The sequence below is a fragment of the Psittacula echo genome (assembly GCF_963264785.1).
Source record: "Psittacula echo genome assembly, chromosome: 6".
Taxonomy (NCBI): domain Eukaryota; kingdom Metazoa; phylum Chordata; class Aves; order Psittaciformes; family Psittacidae; genus Psittacula; species Psittacula echo.
Genome location: NC_137743.1, coordinates 13,689,765 through 13,708,460, shown reverse-complemented (window position 1 = coordinate 13,708,460; position 18,696 = coordinate 13,689,765). Strand labels below are relative to the sequence as shown.

Genomic DNA, 18,696 nt, shown 5'->3' with positions numbered 1-18,696 from the left:
TAGAAAATAATAGCAACTTTAGTCAATTGCGTGTTTAATTCGTGAGGGGATTTCCCAGGATAGAATGTAACTGAGCTGCAGCACCCCCCCCATGGCAGGGGTATGTGTCTGAACTGTTTAAGGAAACAATTAAAAACCTGAATTCTCATAGAGCTTGTAGTGACTTAGATTGTTTTCTTTGCTGGTTTCAGTTTTTGAAGTGAGAGGTGTAAAAGGCAATTTTAAAGGTGAAATATCCTTACTTGGAGCATTTAAGTGCAAGACAAGGTGCAGATGTTTAGTTTTCAACCGTCTGGAACTTTTGTCAGTAACTACTTTAGTGTGATGAGCCTTGACAGTTTAAATGTGTATTACTAACATACAGCAGATCTCATTTCTCCTTTTGTTTTTTTAAGAGCAGAAATGTATTGCGTTATATTCTGACATAGGAAGTACGTTGTCCCCCACAGGGCGTTGCTCAGGTTATGATTCAGTCTTTTCAGTTGTCTTCATGTACGCTTTTCAACGCGCAAATGCAGGATGTAAGTCTTAAAATGCAAAGCAACCAAAGTTTTATTACTCTCATTTTGCAGATGTGTTTTCTCTTCTTCTGCTCTCATGTGCTGATCAATGTCACTGCTGTCCCTGAACCAGTTAGCAAAAATGCATGTAATTATGTGCTATTCATAGTAAAAAGATCAAAATTACAGCAGTTATTCACTCTGGGCAAGACACTGAAGTTTCACACATGCTATATAATACTGTTCTCTGGTGCTTATTAGTTGTTCAGCACATGTGACAAGCAATGTGCGACTTCTATGCTGTGTGTGCATTGAAACCATGTATTTTAAAGGTACGTGAGGGGTTTTTAAGATGCTTACTGGGCAGAACCAAGTGGTAATTTTAAAAAGGCAGAATACCTTGCACTGTCTGCCTTTAACCATTCAACATGTTCTTTAGTCAAGTCTGTGACTTTTATTGTATGTGGTATTTGAATAGATGATCTTAAGGTCCTTTCCAGCCCTAACTATTCTATGATTCTATGTGAGAAGTGGAAAGGCCAGAGTGCTTTCTGAGATTGCCTGGTTTATCTTCTAGTGGTAGCAAACCTAAAACTTAAGATTTACCATGTAGAGAGAGCAGCAATGATATTTAAATGATTGAGTAAAGCTCAAGCTCAATTGCTTTTTGATCATGACTGCATTAGAACAGCTTTCTCCCCTCTCCCTCCAAATCAGAAAATTCCTGGCAAATCAAATACTGTTAATGATGTGCCTGCACCCTCAGAATAATAAGCTTGTAGTTTTCTTATCCGTTTCATCTAGAAAGGGAAACAGAACAGTATTTTTTGTCAATCCCTATATTTGCTTACGTATGTCTGAGTTAATTTACAGACATGGCCTTCCGTTTCTTTTTTGTACCCTTAGGTCTGTCACGGACAGCTTACTCCACCTCTAGTTTTGTGTTACCTGGCTAATTGTAACTGCTCTCCACCAGGAGAGATGAAAGCCTCAGCTATTAATAACTGTCTGTGAAGATGAAAACCAGGATTCTCCTGGTCATAATTAAAAGGTCATTTAATGAACATTTAATTCCATATGTTGCTGATAGTTCTTCTAGCCAGAAGCATAGGTTCTGTAAAAAAATCAGACAATTCCTCCCATCGTCTGTAGGCCAGTGCTGTCTTCCTGCCTCATCCCATCTCTCTCTTCCAATAGAACATCATTTAACATTGCTTTGTTATGTATAACAGCAAATGCCTCAGCTGCCCACCTTGGCTCTGATAGGGCACTGCCATCATCCATTCTTTTGATCATTGTATCATGGTAGACACATCTGCTTTAATTTCTGATTCTCAAAGAGTGTGTGTGTGCATGCCTGCATGCTTGGAGATGCTTGTTTTGTTATTTGAAGTTGCAGAGAAGAAAGACAAACAGGTCTTGGGGCGTGGGAGGGAGATTTTTAGTACTGGCTACTTTTCATGGTGGGATGCAACAGGGTGGTACACCTAAGGGGAATGTGCAGGTAATATGGGGCCTGCACCAGACAGATGGCAGATTGCTTTGTGAGGGGCCCTCTCAGCTCTGCTGTGACAAGCTTGCAAGTCCTGGAGATGCAGTTCCTGCAAAAGCTGTTGGGTGTCTTCATAGCAGTCTTGCAGGACTCCCAACCTCAATATCTTTGCATTCATGACAAGAAATACGAATCTGAAACCCGACTGTATAAATAAATAGTCTTTAACTATCCAAAGCAAAATTATCTAATGTATTTACATTTTCTTATATGCATTAATAAGTAACCCTTGATATGATAATAACTTTATACTGAGTACTTCACTAGCTTTGAACCTGCAGCTTGTTTTGAGGAGGGACAAGAGATGGGATGAATTGCAGATTGCTGGCTAGTTCGTTGCCTTTGTTCTTATTTCTGAAGGTATTATTTAAACATTAAGTACACTCTTACCTACTCTCCATGTAGAAAATACAGGAGATGCATAATTCATAGCTGAGGCATGTTAGCTCAAATTTTCATAGATGTATTTGCTTTTCATATATTGCTAATGCTGAGAGAGCTGGGAGTTTCATTAAAATGTCATGGGTTAGAAGAACACAATGTAATTTATATGTGTTGGATTTTACCAGGAGCAGGAATTTGTGCAGAAGCAGCAACAAGAGCTGGATGCATCTCTGAAGAAAATTATTCAGCAGCAGAAGACAGAGCTAGCCACTATTGAACGGGATTGCCTCAACAACAAGCAGCAGCTCATGAGAGGTATCTGGCATCGGAATCTCTCTTTAAAACCAGACATTTCTGTTGTATTTCAATAAAACAATGGTCTGTCTTAAACTTATGAAATCAAAGACCCTCATGACTAATCCAGAACTATACTAAAAACATTTGCTAAGGAATTGTTCTTAAAATGCCCACGTAGCCCAGTTCTAAACACACTGGCAGTTAGATTAGAAAGTATTACATGGTGCTTTCTGAACCAGCTTCCCTCTTTTTTCCAGCTCGTGAAGCTGCCATCTGGGAGCTGGAAGAGCGACATCTACAAGAGAAACATCAGCTCCTCAAACAGCAGCTGAAAGATCAGTACTTCATGCAGAGACACCAGCTGCTTAAGAGGCATGAAAAAGTTAGTGTTGCCTTTGACTCTTTCTTTTGTGTGTTGTCATAGAGGGGTTTTATATGAAGTAGCCTTATGAGCTCTACTGGTAGCTGTTTGCTTGCACAGGAAAGACCCACATAGTTATTTTAAAGCTCTATAGGTAGTCGTATATTTCCCTTTTGATTCTCAAAAACCTAAGCCAACAGCAACATCAACCTTTCTGTATTTAAAAATAGCAAATTCTACTTATACACTTGTGTTTAAATAAATCTACTCATTAGTACGTAATTCTGGGATTAAGTGAGCAGAATGAACCCGATTAGCTTTTGGGCAAGTAGCTGATAACTGTCTGTATGGATAAATCCATAAAAGCCCAGAAGACAAGACCTGTATCCCACAAGGCATTTTTGTTTGTCATAGACTATGCTAAACAGAACAGTTCAGTGTTTGAAAACATAAAGCCAGTGGAGAGTTGTTATGGAATCTCCTTGGTGACTGGAACATGAGCAGCCTCCACTGGAGGCTTGTTTTTGTGTGGTTGGGTGTTGCTTTTGCAGCAAACCAGCCCTTCACAACTGCGGTTGTGGAAGTTCAGTTCCACACAGGTTCTCCCTTTGAACCAGACTTTTTAAAAGCACAGTTCAGGAGTTGAACAACCACTGGTGAAATATAAATGTACTCAATTTCAGTAGAGTCTTAGAGAACTTCATCTGGGTTGGGCATGATCCAGAGCTTTCTGGAATAAGCTCCCTTCCTCCCTGTGGGTATCACTAGGGCCGGGACTGGTTTTTTTTGAAAGAAGCGACTCAAACAGCATGCTTATTGATGAAATGAGGTGCAAATATCTTAACGTAGTAGTTCCTCTGTAACATTTCCATGTTGTTAACACTTTAGGAAACAGAACAAATGCAGAGATATAATCAACGCCTGATTGAGGAGTTAAAGAACAAGCACACTCAGGAAAGAGCCAGACTGCCTAAAATCCAGAGGAGTGAAGCAAAGACTCGGATGGCAATGTTTAAGAAGAGTTTAAGAATCAATTCACTGGCCTCTCCAGACCAAGACCGTGAGAAGATTAAGCAGGTTATTAATGAAAACGGTTTTAATAGTGTAAATGCTTAAAGCAATCTAAATGTGAGGATGGGATGGAGTCCACTCTCAGCAGGTTCACTGATGGTACAAAACAGGGTTGATGCACAGGAGAAGGTCAGAGGATATTGTCTTTCCCCCTGGCACTGGTGAGGCTCCTCTGGAGCACTGAGTCCAGTTCTGAGTTTACTAGAACACGACAGACATGGGTTTACTGGAGCAAGTCCCACAAAAGGCCTCGAAGATGACTGTGGGACTGCTGGGTCTTGTTATAGGAAGAGACACAGTACCTGCGATACTGCAGCTGGGAGGCAGGAAGGCTTAGGGATGTCAGCTTTGTGTATGAGTACCCATCAGAGGGAGTAAGAAATACAGAGAATCCAACTTAAAACATAAGTGAACACTGTTTTTTTTAGTGTAAGGGTGGTTAGATGCTAGAACAGGTTGCTCAGAGAGGTTGTGGAGATACTGTGAACCCAGCTGGACACAGTCCTGTACAGCCTACTCCATCTGACTCTGCTCTGAGCCAGGGGGGTTGATCTTTGCAGGTGCTTTCCATCCTCGAGTGTTCTGTGATTCTGTGAAATACTTTTAAGAATACTTGATTTTTGTGAGCTTTTGAGCTAAAACTGTAGGTTTTCATTCTTTCGAAGGAAGTGTAGTGAAGAGGTTTAGAGGTTTGCTTTCTACTGATGCACCAAAGTCCCAAATCACTGTTTCATAGTGTGAGCACTGGAAGGATGAATAATCTGGAAGAACCAGTTCCTCCAACCTTAACTGAGACTTGTAGCAACGCTGCTATGTCACTTAGCTTGAGAGGGAGATAACTTCAGGAGCGTGGAAGTGAAATGTGCTGTGAGAGTGCAGGCATGAGATGATGGCATGGAACAATGAGAAATGGAATGATGAACAAAACTGTGAGGACATTCCCCTTGTAAGAATTTGAAGAAGAAAGACTAAAGGAACTATGGTTGCTGTTTAAATCCTTTAAAACTATTCTTTTATGCTGTGTGTATTCATTCTGTTACATACCTTTCTTTGACTTGTGTAAACTGTTGTATCTAGAGGCACAATATAAACTGTCTTTTTATTATTCATTTTAGTTTGCTGTTCAAGAAGAAAAGAGGCAGAAGAATGAGAGACTGGCTCAGCATCAGAAACACGAAAACCAAATGCGGGACCTTCAGCTGCAGTGTGAAGCCAACATCAGAGAACTGCATCAGTTACAGGTTAAAAATAGATGATATTATAAATGAACCTTTAGTGAGAAGACTTGGGTTAATGACAGATGAAGGCAACGCAGAAACATCGTTTCCTTCATGTTTTAACTTTGCTTTCAAAGGCCTGCAGCAAACCACTTAACCAGATCCAAATACTTGCAATTAATGAAGAATCATTTTAAATGCAAGACCAGCATCAACCAGAAGCAGATGATCACTTCTAAAATATCCATCAAGTTCCCAGTGCTATTTTCTGTGACAGCCTTTCCTTTTAACCTGATTCTGCTGAGATGATGTCATTCATCAGAGCAGAGGCAGGCAGCACCAGGCATTGCCCACAAGACATTTGAGGCAGTACTTGGACTGAGGAGGCTTTTACCAAGTGCAGGCTGCCCTTTGTACTTGAGCTTCTGGAAGGTACTTGGAAGGAATTCTCTTCTTGCAGCGCGGAACTTGTAAAAGTTGCTGCTGTTTAGCAGAGCCAGGTCTCTTTTTCCATTATATCATTTTTTCCCTGTTTCAGGGACAGTTTTAAAGCATTAAATGGTCATCTGCTGATAACCTTTGCATAGGGAAATCTTCCAACAACCAGTGAAGCTGATTCTACTCTATTCGCTTACCTCCTTGAACACAGTCCCCGACTGTGCCACTAATACACCTAGGAAATCCCCAAGTACCGTGGGAGCCTTGTGGGAGTTTCAGCTCCAGTAAAATCAAGCAGATTAGGGCTACACTGAGCTTCACCAGGAAAAACTGGTCCCTGGCTACGCTTCGACCTGGCCATGTGCTTGTCAGTTTTGTTCCTGTGATTTTGCACTCTGGATCAGACCCAGTTGGGACTGGCACCCTAGAAACAAGGACGTGGGGTTTAGAGACTTTGCCAACTGCTCTTAAAAAGCAAATATTTGATGTAGCCAAATACTTGATTTTTGTTTCTCACCATGTTTCACAAGTCCTCTGAAAGATCAGCAGCTGCCTGTGTGCCTCACTGAGAGGAGTGTGAAGCCGATGTGGGGTTTGATTGCCTTTTCCTACTCATAGGGCAGTTCTGAGGCTGCTTCTGGAAGCTCATTTCTCTCCTAAGTCCCATTTGTTAGGCTGAGCTCCTTGGCACCAAGAGTTGAAATGCTTCCAAAAGCCTACCTTTTTAATGTAATTGATTTTAATACATTATACAAACTGTCTTTAGAAATCAAAGCAGAAATGCTGTATGACCTTGAGAAGCGTTTTTGGCAGTGAAACATAGTTTCACTGTCGGCTGCCGCCTTAATGATATTTCAGGAGTATATTTGGACTAACAGGTATTTCTTATCTCAGTTGGTTCTAATGGAAGGATCAGCTTTGGATAATGCAGGCTCGTAACATACTTTTATCTTGTAATTATTCACATCACTATTTACAGGAAATAAGCTAATTAAAAAGAATTAGGGCAACATATGTCAGTGTACAAATGTTGAGTTGCCTAATCTGAATTAGTTTTACATAAGGATTATCTTTATCTTGTTTCAAGAATGAAAAATGCCATCTACTGGTTGAGCATGAGACGCAGAAGCTAAAAGAGCTGGATGAAGAACACAGCCAAGAACTGAAGGAATGGAGAGAGAAATTGAGACCAAGAAAAAAGGTAAATCAGAACAGTTTGTGAACTGGAAAATCAAGAGTTGGATCTAGCAAATATAAACTATACAGAAAGTAGTGCAAAGGAGGAGACCAAGCCACTGTCCCAAACTGCTGCACTTCGTTGAATAATGAAAGATATTAAAACAACATCAAACATGCAAAAATTGACAAAGGGCAAGTGCAACAAGAAAGGCTTCTGTGTTACCAGCCCCTGACTGTTCCCTCCTGCAGCTTGTGTGTGCATATTTGCATATAAAACTTCTTAGCTGGAGGTAAATCTGGATTTAGGAATGTATTTCAGGAGCCAGTAGGTTACTACAAAAACTGAGGCTAGATAACAGGTGGTGGAGGTTGGCTATGGGCTTTATATTTAATGTTCAAGTGGGAAATAAAAGATTGTCTCACACTGTTCAGAGTATCCTGTGGGCAGATGGTGTCCTGAGCTTCCCATGCCTTGGTTGTCTTGCAATTTCTGACTTGCCTGGTGATTTTATGATGACAGGGTGTGAAGTCACGGTGTTCTATCAGACAGAATGGCACCAGTGTGATAGGTTTCTTGTGCTTCACAGTGTTCCTTGTGTTAATGCCATGACAATCTGATTTTGGTTGTAGACGCTGGAAGAAGAATTTGCCAGGAAACTGCAGGAGCAGGAAGTTTTCTTTAAAATGACTGGAGAATCGGAATGCCTTAACCCCTCAACACAAAGCCGCATTTCCAAATTCTACCCAATTCCCAGCCTTCACTCCACTGGCCCCTAACTCCGGGAACTACTGTAGGTTATTTCATACTTGGGATTCTCCATCCTCATCATCTAACCCGACTGGATCTGCGGTGTACATCAAAGGACCCCGTGCTCTTTATTTTCAGTGGAGACAATCAGTGTCGGGATCCGTTTCTTTACTTCTCTGAACGGAAGGAAAGAAGAAAGGTGTTGGTGTATGATGGTAATGTTGTGTCCTTTGGATGTTTCAAGAGTAACTGGGGTTTTTATCTTGGTCTCAAAAAGTAAGTTATAGACGGTTTTGACTTTAAGCCTAAAACATTGATTATACTCTTTCTGATCACGAAAAAGAAACGGTTTCTCACGTGAACATTTAAACAGTGTAATATTAGTTCTGCTACTGTGTTTCTCAGTGTCTGATTTCTCCACGAGAGAATTCCGCATTTGAAATTTTGAGGTTTAAAACTCTATAATGCTGAGCAGCATCTTCATAGCAAGGACTGAAACAAATTACTCAGAACATGCCAATAATGAGAGAGAGAAACCCTTATGTTTAAACCTGACTGGTAAAAGCAAACGCCTTTGCAACCTCTTTGAAAAGAAACCTCTGGCATGAATTAAACTGAGCTGATCTCCATGACATATTTTGTCCATTAGTTCCATAATGAAATGGGGTGCTAGTTTAATTAATACAGTGCCTGAAACAGATATGCTGAACCTGGCAACAGGGTGGCATTTCATCATTTAAAGAAACAAAAACTCCTTAGCATTGTTGTTACTGTACAGAACAGAAGATTTCTTGCTGCTACTGCCATTTTTGTTGTAAATCCTCACCCTAAAATATTTTGCACTAAAATATGTAAAGGTGAAAGAAATGCTAACTTTAAAAATGCACAGTTTATTATTTTCCTTAGCTATTCCAGGGGGTTAGTTCTACAAATTGAACACTGTAGAATGTATTTTTTAGGAGGCGGTGTGCGCCATGCACGTGGTTTCTCTTAACTGAACCTGCAATGGGTAGAGCCATTTTTCTGTTCTTACCAAAGCCTCTTCGTTTAAACTCCATCGGGCAAGTGGAGCTGGGTGGTCATATTTATAAATACCCACAGCTAAGTCTGGTTTGGTTAGAAGTGTTAGATTTGATGGCGTATTTTTAGTCATTTTATTTTATAGAATGATTTAAGTTAAATATATAGACAAACTACATTATGAAGCTGGGGTTTTGCTTTTGTGTTGCCACGTACTCACATAGGCAGGTTTTATTTTTCATAGATGTACAATAAGTTATTTACCTGACTGATCTGCAGTGGAAAAAATCTGAGATGTAGGGGAAATACAGCTCTATTGGGTCACTTTTACTGCACCCTTTTTGGTGGTTAGAGTTTGAGTCATATCAAGGCAGTGTTACCAGCTGTACTTTGGTATGCTGGCGTTCGGTTTGTGAAGTAGTACTTGCTTTCTGTCCTTTGAGGCCTGACTTTTAGGCTGTTTGGGTATCAACTGTATGCATTCTGTTTTGCTGGCTTGTGTTAAACGTGCAACTGGTGACTGTTACATGGCGTTCATTTCATGGGAACAGTATTGATGCATGTGAATGAAGTCATAAGTTAACATAGGACTTTAATCAGATGTGGCTGAAACCTTGGATGCTGAAATCCTTGGATGTTGAAGTGTCTTCATTGACCGCCTCAATGAAGATATTTCATTTACAGCACAGGAAAAAACAACTAATTTGGAAAATGCATGTTTTAATTTAAATTTTGTAACTTTTTGATAGCATAATTACTTTATAGCTAGCCTTAACTCCTGGCATTTTATTATATAACTGTGTATTGTGTACTGTTGTAGATTCACATACCGTATCTCTAGAATGTTACCTATTGCTAAATGCAAAGTTCTTGACGTTGTTCCTTCAGGAGGGTGAAAAGAGGCCTTGAAGGCCTTTTTAAGCTCCACCACCATAAATTGACTGTTACAAAAATAAGATTAAATAATCCTCATCTTTAACAGAGTTTGTTGGCAGTTCCGTATGAAGGAGGCTCAGTGCTCTACTTGGGGAGCAGGCAGGGCAAGCACATTTCCCCTCCTGGATTATCTCTACCTTCAACCACATTAAATACTTGGTTGGAAAGGTTAATCCTCTCCTTACACTTTTGGCAGTTCCAGTGCTAACTCGCTAATATATATTGACAAACTGTTTACCTCGGTCTAAATCTGATAAATGTTTTACTTGAAGACCCTTTTCACACCAGCTCCGGCAGCCTGGTCTCATGGTCAATTGTAAGTATTCAGGTTCTGTGATGGAGGGGGGATTGAATGCACCAGTAGTGGGTGCTGGGTCAGGTCTGCAGGTGTGGAGCACTGTGAACTGTCCTGAGGCTTGACAGCAAGTGTGAAAAGGTGTTTTTCTAGGGGATTGCAGGCACTAGCCTGGGTACTTAAACATTTAGACTGATAACATTGGGTTTAAGTATTGCAGCACATGAAGCAGGTGTACAATATCGTATTAATGTCAGAGAATTCAGTTCGAATTAACTTAGTCTCACACAGGCCTGGAAGAGATCTTCTGAGATACAAAACCCAATCTCTTTTGTATCACGTCACCTCCCTTTAATAAATGTTAGGAGCTCCCATCTCCGCCGTAATTAGGTGTATTTTCCTCACAAAACAATGCACTTTGTTACTCAGTGTTCAGCAGATCTCATTTTCCCCCCACGCCCTTCAAAAGACAAATCAGTATTTGCTCACCTTTGTGTTTTGCTACATCATAAATGCTGCCCCCAGGAAAATTAACAAAGGCAGTGAATGTGTGAATTGCAGTGCAATATGTTGGTTGTCCTCTGACAGGTTCAGCCCTCACAACTTGTTCTTCCTGAGCTCTGAGAGCAGATTTGGGCCTGCAAAGTCAACTTTGTGGGATAAGGCCTCGGAAGGGTGGGAGCCACTGGTTCTGCTCACATCCTAACCATTACTAGAACCCAGCTGCTTGCAGGATCCTCTGCCTATGCAGCAGTGCTGGCAGCCCAGGGAGATCTCTGGCTGGGTGAACCTCGCATGGTCTTGCTGCCCCTGTGCTTAGGAGGTTCTGCATCTTGAATAAATTGGGCATGTCTCTGGGATGGGGCTGTCTCAGGTGGGGTTACCAGTGAGGAGGATCCGGGCTGTGGCTCAGCCTTGGCCTCCTGGAGTCCCAGGGGAGCTTTGCTTCGCTTTGGTGAAGGGGGAATATTCCAGCGTTTGTTCGTCTCCGATTCCCATGAAGCAATTGTGTTTCTTTTTGTAAGCACTCTGCTGAACACACAAGAAGTGTGTATGGCATGAAGAGACAGGACATTGAGGTCGTTATGATTGATTAAATAGCTCCTGATTTGTTAACACCTTCTGAAGGAAAACTGTAATTGACACCTGAATTCCAGTTCAGAGGTGGCAGCCCCGCACTGTCCTTTCCAGTGGCATTCACTCACAGTGATTTCGCACATCACTTTTAAAATACTGATACTCATTCCGAGCAGCATCCTTTTTTCAGACAATGTTTTAAGCTAATATCCTCTTAAAGTTACATCCATGGATATTCATTATCTAACCCATCACAGGGTTTCAGAAGTATTCTTCTGTCCCAGACGACTTTCTCTATTATAACTCCATGCTACTGAATCTGTATTCTTAATAAATAGGAAACTTAGCACCTTAACTAGAACAGCACCAAGCAATGCAGTGATGTACTGTCACACCACAATGTCTTATATGGCAGCAGTGTCACATAGGAAGCTTAACTTGATTCTCCATGTGAAAGAGTATCTGCCTTTTGAGTATTTCAAGGTTACTTTGGTATAGGAAAGATTCACATAGGAAAAACAACACTTTTTTAATTCAGGCCCTTAAATCCACCTTCATGTAGCCTGACTTTCAGAGCTGCTGTGTAGCTGCAGCTCATTGCAGCTCAGAAACGCTCATCATGCTGAAAACCAGGAAACAAACTTCACTGTGTGAATAAGCTCAGTGCTGGTTGCTTCCACTGAGCTATTGCCCTTTGGCTACTCTGCCCTGGGGAAGGGAGGCAAGGTTTTGGGGACAGTGGCTCTGTGGTCACTGGAGGCAAGGGCAGGGAGGAGCATGTAGGATGGTCACTGTGTAGGTAACTTTGTGCTTTTTATGTCAGCCTTTACAATCTGGTCATTTAACTTCAAATTCTGCACTTCTGGGTCTCAGACTTCCTTCAGTTGATACGTCCATGCACATTTCCCATTCCCAGACTACTTCTGCCAGCTTCACAGCACAGGCAAAACAAGGTCAGAGAGAATTAACCTTCCTCATTCACAGGCAAGGATGCCCTGTTGGTTCTTAGTCTTACAAAAGATGAGAGCAGATAAAGGGGAGGAGAAGGCAAAAGAAGCTTGTCAGTGTTTCTGTATCTTGCTTGCAGAGCTGTCAGTTGTTCTCCATCCCCCTTCTCTTGCCTCATCCTCATACTTCATTTCTGTAGCTACTTCTGACATTAGGTGCCAGAGCGACAAACCTCTTAACATGCTCAAAACCATGAAAGCTCGTGCATAAGGGTTCATGTGCTTCCACTGTACCAAAAGCAGAAGGGAGTGGCTGAGCCCAAAGATGCTTTAGTTTTTCCAAGTCTCTTCTACAGTTCCCAGGGTAGGTGGTAAAGCCTCTTCCTTACAAATTGTCAGTCCTAAAATGGGGGAAAGAATGGAAACTAGAAAGGGACACTGAGTGAAATCTGTAATGTTGAACTCTCACACCCATTTCCCATAGGAAAGGCAGGCAGGGGGGGTCTGCTGTGATCAAGTGTACCCTGAGGCATCCCCACCTCGTGTTGTCCCAGCCATTTGTTGAATGTTTTGTGTTACCTGCAACCCAAGTTAATTTTGCCTTACAGAAAGCAACCAAATATCAGGGGATGGATGACGAACTGGTTGGGGGTCTCTGTATGTACAGCTCATGGAAGTGAACTTGCAGTAGCAGCCATACAACGGTTTTGGGTTGGTTTAATTTTTTGTCTTGTTTTTCAAAGTAATTTGATTTCATGGCTTTCTGTAGAATATTGTAATAATTCTGCTGTAAATACAATAAAATCATGGTTTGCTGAGCTGGCCTCTGGTTTGCTGATGGAAAAGCTGCATGAAATACACGTGGTGTTGGAGTGAATGGGACTTGTACAATAACTGAGTGTAAAAAGTACTTTAGGTTGTGCAGTGTGTGGCTGCCTGCCTGGAACAGCCCAGGGCAGGAGCGCAGATTGAGCACAAGCCTAAATGGATGCTGCTTGCAGTGACTGCTGTGCCCTGTCAGTGGGAATTCAACATGACAGCCACCCTGACCACTTGGGTACAGGGGAAGAGGTGAGGTGCTGCTCTTTGGCAGCAGAGCCCCCCTCAGCAATGGTCCAGGCTGGATGATGCAGCAAATGAGAGGTTGTGCCTGTGCGGCCTCAGAGCTGCCCACCCCTGTTCCGCAGCACAGCCTGCAAGCACAGCACGGCTGTCCTGAGTAGTTCAGGCATGGAAACACTGCTGCTGTGCTTAAACATGACAGCACAGGCCTGTTGGTGTTGTTTTAAAATGAGAATTAATAGTCAAGGTCTCCACAGAGCCAGGGGGAGCATAAATCACCCAGAAGGATGCAGGCTTTATTGGCAAACAAGCTCTATGCTCTGAGAGCTGGCCTGGTTCACACAGGCCTTTGCTCTAAACACTCCTATGTTTAGGGAACACCGACACTTGCCATCAGTAAAGTAAACCTGGACTGAAAACAAGCAATTCAAGCAAGGGTTGTTTTTATTTTGCTATAAAAATGAGCCACTGACCTGCTATGGCCAATCCCTGGAACTAACGTAGCACCTCAGTGTGTATGTGTGCAGTACACATGGCCCCAGGAACACCGTAATGCTGATGTGGTGTCACACATGTGGCAACCAGGCACCATGCACTGAAATGCCAGCCTCTGCACGGTGGTACCTTACAGCTCAGCTATCACTCAGCCCCTAGGCTCCCCCATAAACTTTACCAGTAATGCCTCACTGCAAGGAGGAGGGCAGTGACTGTGGCACCCTGGGACAATGTGCAGAGGCTGCTGCTAATGTGACTGGAACCTGCTGACACCTGAAGAAGCAGGTCGGCATGGGCTTGGCTTACATTCCTGTGCTGAGAAACAGAACAGCCACCAGCACCACTCAGCTGTGTCTGCCCATGCTCACAGTGATGCCTGATGTAACACTGGTCACGCAAGCTTGGGTTGAAAAACACACTTTAATTGGGCTGTTTGCATTAAAAATATTCCCCCACCCCAATGTTTTTAAAAAACAATACAAAAATACTTTAAAAAAGATCAACAAATTCTGTTTAAAAGTGCTTCAGTTCGGTCCCTCTGCATGTCATGTCCTGCTGTGCTGCTATGGACAGGCATTGCAAAGCACGTGCTGACCCAGGCAGAAGCACTTCCATGTGCCGTACCCATCACTGTCTGCACCCCTCCAGTAACAGTCTGTCCAAGGAGCTGTGCTCAAGAGCAAGTTTAATGCACCTGGAGCATTAAACGCACTCCTGAGGCCAGCTGGGGCGGGCATTGCTTTCAAAAGCTACTCATGGGCTGGGGTGATTGTCCTGTGGGCTGAATCTGAGCTCTTAAAGGCATGTGTTTGGTGGGGAGGGATGCTTTCTTTTTTTAATTTATGCTGGATAGTTGGCTAGTTGTAAAACCAGGATTTTAGATGGCTGGGAGCAATACAAGAAGCCTGGACTGGGTGAGACAGACAGGGTTCCCTGTCAGCCCAAAGCCTGGGAGCTCGGGATGCTAAGCCAAACATCAGCAACAGCAGCAAATACCCACATCAGGGCCATAACTGACAGGTAAAAGAGCCATTCAAAGCTCCGCAGCAACACCGAACTATCAAGCCTAAGTGGTTAGCTGATGGGAAGGGATGTGTTAGCTTTAAGGCAGTGATGACTCAGGCTAATTCTCTATAGGCTGCTGGCAATGCTGCCCAGTGCAGAACTGAGCTGCCTCTTTCCTCAAACCCCAACATTTCTTCTTTTTCTTCTGCCAACATACATTTGTTCACCTGGGGAGAAGGAAGTTAAAAGAAGTTAAAAGGTTACTTGAAAAGTTCATGTGGGGTAACAAAGACAAGACCCCAAACAAGCAAACAGCTGGGGCCATGTGGGTTTTCCATCAGTTCCCAGAGTCAGGCTGGTCCCTGGGGAATCCTCCCCTCCCCAACAGGCAGCCCCTGCTCTCCTGCAGATGGCAGATGTTCATACCTTTCTCTCCTTTCTCTCCTTTTGGTCCCCTGTGCCCATGGCGTCCTGGTGGGCCCATTGGTCCAGGGTCACCTGAGGGAATGAGCAGACCAAGTTTGTCCTTGGGCAGGACTGGCCCACCAACAGGGACAGGCCAGGGCAAGGAAGAGCAGGTCCTGCTGAGATCCTGAAGGTGCCACTTCCACTGTGGAGAGGCTGTGACCTTGAGCAGCCCTGTGCCAGCTACCTCTGTGGACACACGGCTGCTCCCTGGCTGTTAGGAGTCTTGAGAGGGAAAGAATGGCAAGCCTTACCTTTGGGTCCAGGATAACCTCTCTCCCCTTTTTCACCGGGTGGTCCCTGGATGGCACCATATGCTGGAGAGGGAAATGAAGGAGAGGATGAATGAGTGGGACAAACTTGCAAAGGGTTTTGTACTCCCTCAGAGCAGCAGTGAGTCACACTGGAAGCACATTTCTCTAGGTTAGATGGGATTAGACTGACTGAAAGCAAGTTCTGTTTCTGGCCCTGGTCCCAGCAAAGTCCCAGGGCAGGGTGTGATCCTATTTCACCAGCACTGCTCTGCCACCCTCTCTGGGAGTTCTGGCTGTCACCAGGGCTGGAGCTGGCCCACACTCAGGAAGGGGAATCTCAGCACAAAGTGAGCTGCTGGCTCCTGTTGCTCTAGATGTGCCAGCCCAGCCATGGTAAAATTGGCACAGGGGTTGCAAGCACAGTGGCCTTCGGGATTTGGGATGAGTTTCCTGCAAGTAGTGGGAAAATCTAATGCATTCCTAATGATGAGCCTGCACCTCCCCAGCACGGGAGGAATGGGATGGACAGGCTACCTACCTCCAGCTTTGGATCTCAGCAGTATTTCTGCAGTGTGCAAAGGTGAAAAGATCACTAAGTCTACAAGAGGTTGGTGAGATCTCACATTCATGAGCCAGAAACAAGGACTCAATATGTCACTTACTTCTAAAGAAGTCCATGAGGTCCGCGGTGACATTGCCATAGGCTGCAAAGACCCGGCTGATGCCAGGAGGACCAGGAGGGCCAGGGGGACCTGCGGGTCCCTGAGCAGTGTAAGACATCAGGTCCTGGAGAATACCTTGGCCTGAGGAATTTAAGATATCATTTGAAAGGAGCTCTGGGAAAACTGAGGCTGGATGCTGAGGCAGGAAGGTGTAAGGGGGAAGTGTAGCTAGCAGGAAAGGTAAGGGAAGTAAACACTGACACAAGGCACAGAGGGTTAGGGTTGTGTGCTGGGACAGGGAGGGTCAGGACAAGCAGGCATTCCACTCACTCTGTAGACTCTCTGACACACGGAGTGCCAGCTCATTGTAATCCAGGGAACCAAAGAAGGAGTTGCTGTAGGATCTGCTTGAACTTGATCTCCTGCGTGATTCCTCCTCTGCCAGCAACCCATCAAAAGATCTATCATTGCCCATGGAGGTCTCATAAGAGCCATCACTGCCCATTGAGGCACTATAAGATGACATGCTGCTCATGGAGCTGCCATATGAGCTGCCCGTGCCCAGTGATCCCCCATGGGATCCCTCAGCACCAAGGGATTCTCCATGCATCCGCTCGGAAGTCCGTAACCCTTGGTATGATGAAGACATAGACCCAGCCACCAAGCCACTATCTCCTTTGGGTCCTGGTGGTCCCCTTGGCCCAGGGGGTCCGGGTGGCCCCGAGATGTAGCTTCGAACTTCATCACCTGCAAAACACAAGAGGGGGGACATCAGGGACACTGGGGTGCTGGGGGCCCCAGGCTTGGCACAGGTCCTGTGCTACCACCTGAATGAAGACTGGAGTGTGAAATTTTGTCCTGGCAATTATCACAGTAACCCTCACCCAGTGCTATCTCACAGGCAGCAGGCACGGATGTCAGTCTCAATCTCCACAGGTGCCAGAGCACCCTCCTCCTTCCCATCTCTCCCACAGTTTTGGGTGTCCAATCTTGGCAACATGCCCACAGCAGAAGGGTGCACTTCTCTCAGGCCAATGTCAGCATCTCTGCCAAAACAGCCATTCTGTGACCAGGGTCCCAAAAGTGAGGGGATCCCCATGGTTTTGGAAGGCTGCCCTGGATGACTTGCCAACTTGAGAGCTCAGATTAATGCTGCTTCACAGTTGGCTCGGCTCCAACCCGTCACCCATTGCTCTATAGGCAGGTGTTTGTCAAAGAAGATGCTTTTCCCATGGCAAAACTCTGCAGATGACCTTATTAGGGACTTCTTTGGACCTTACAGGCCAATTGTAACTGCCCAGTGCCTGTTCCTTTTGGCTCACAACATGGATTCTGCCTCCTTGAGAGGAGACCAGCCCATCAGGTGCAGTGTAGACCTGGCTGTAGACATAAGGAGTTTCTGCAGCCCCCTTTTAGGGAAGGCTCCTACAGGACTGCCTTAGCTGTGACAGAGGCAGCAGCCTACACAAAGCAAAGCATGGCTCAGGTGCATGCAAAGGGATGGATGGTGTTCCCTTACTCTTCAGATACTGGATCAGCTCGCTTCTGAACTCATCGCTGTTGGTGATGTCAGCATAGGACAGGAGACCAGTTCCTGAGAAGCCTGGTGGTCCTGGAGGGCCAGGAGGGCCAGGTGGGCCCTGGATTCCAGAGAGGGAAGAGTATCCCACACCTTGAGAGAGAAGAATTATTTTCCAGCAGTGAGAGGACAAGGGAATCACACATGTCTGGGGATCTTCAAAGTGCAAAGGCTCCAACCCCAACTTCCACCTCTCTCCAGCTGATGTTGTGAAGTGACCCTGTTCTCAGTGGGCAGTCCCAGCCCTGCTGAGCTAAATCTCAGCCTCAGTCACCCCAGCACCTACAAACAGAATCTGCCTGCCAGCAGTGAGAAGTACAAAAGTGCTTTACTTTGTAGGTAAGCAGAGAAGTCCTCCAGAGAGGTGCCTGGTGATCCAGGGATCCCTGGAGGTCCTTGGGGCCCTGCAGGACCAGGAGGCCCGACAAGCCCACTGAATTCAGAGTCTGTAAGAAAGACACAAGAGAAAGAGTCACTCAAACCACCACAACCCTGATGAACCTTCCCTGACAATACAGTCAATGTTAGCCACAGCCAAGTATAAGGTGTTTTTTTTCTCCCCAGCACCTTCTGGTGCAGCCTTCCCGGTGCACCTCACTTTCCTGTATGTAGACATCACAGTCAGGAGATCCCAAAGAGGGCAGAAGTCTCTATTTTTTAAATATACTTTCTTAAAGTGACATAAAAAATTCCTTTATGCTGCAGAGCTGGGAGAAGGGCTCCTCCAGCCCCAATCCCAAGACAGCATCTCCTGCCTGCTGCTCTCCACAGGAACATGGTGATCTGTCTGCAGCCTTTCATGGTCTGTGCAGGTCCTAGCAGAGCCCAGGAAGGCTGCACTGTTCCTAAGTGACCATCATAGTCTCATAGACAATTATTTGTCATGATGGGCAAAAGGGGACACTCTGGCTAAGCCTGTAAAAAAAGACCCTGAGGTATGCTAGGACCTCAGACATGGGAGTAAAGAAGCTGGCTTACTTCTGAGATATGCTGTCAGGTCACTGTAAGATATACCAGGTGTTCCTGGAGGCCCAGGTGGTCCAGGGATCCCAATGCTCATTCCAGAACCTGCAAAATCAAACAGACCCAAGAGCAGCACATTATTAGAACAGGCAATTACATTGTGAACAGACAGGCTGCAGGGCTTGTTCA

General features: G+C 44.5%; 2 protein-coding genes across 2 annotated transcripts in view; one reads left to right on the top strand and one right to left on the bottom strand.

Annotated features, from left to right (window-relative positions):
* SLK (STE20 like kinase) overlaps nucleotides 1-9,186 on the top strand; it is a 46,796-nt gene extending 37,610 nt beyond the window's left edge. The window contains exons 14-20 of the mRNA XM_080621772.1: nucleotides 450-521; nucleotides 2,622-2,751; nucleotides 2,991-3,115; nucleotides 3,983-4,171; nucleotides 5,281-5,406; nucleotides 6,908-7,021; nucleotides 7,630-9,186. Coding sequence (XP_080477898.1) covers nucleotides 450-521; nucleotides 2,622-2,751; nucleotides 2,991-3,115; nucleotides 3,983-4,171; nucleotides 5,281-5,406; nucleotides 6,908-7,021; nucleotides 7,630-7,776 — 903 coding nt within the window. The 3' untranslated portion in view covers nucleotides 7,777-9,186. The remainder of the gene's footprint in view (nucleotides 1-449; nucleotides 522-2,621; nucleotides 2,752-2,990; nucleotides 3,116-3,982; nucleotides 4,172-5,280; nucleotides 5,407-6,907; nucleotides 7,022-7,629) is intronic.
* Nucleotides 9,187-14,761: 5,575 nt separating this feature from the next.
* Nucleotides 14,762-18,696, bottom strand: part of COL17A1 (collagen type XVII alpha 1 chain) — a gene marked incomplete at both ends in the record, with an annotated part of 35,440 nt that continues 31,505 nt past the window's right edge. Inside the window, 8 exons of the mRNA XM_080621476.1 lie at nucleotides 14,762-14,811; nucleotides 15,011-15,082; nucleotides 15,304-15,366; nucleotides 15,966-16,106; nucleotides 16,296-16,712; nucleotides 17,485-17,637; nucleotides 17,877-17,990; nucleotides 18,523-18,612. Of these exons, the coding sequence (XP_080477602.1) occupies nucleotides 14,762-14,811; nucleotides 15,011-15,082; nucleotides 15,304-15,366; nucleotides 15,966-16,106; nucleotides 16,296-16,712; nucleotides 17,485-17,637; nucleotides 17,877-17,990; nucleotides 18,523-18,612 (1,100 nt within the window). The remainder of the gene's footprint in view (nucleotides 14,812-15,010; nucleotides 15,083-15,303; nucleotides 15,367-15,965; nucleotides 16,107-16,295; nucleotides 16,713-17,484; nucleotides 17,638-17,876; nucleotides 17,991-18,522; nucleotides 18,613-18,696) is intronic.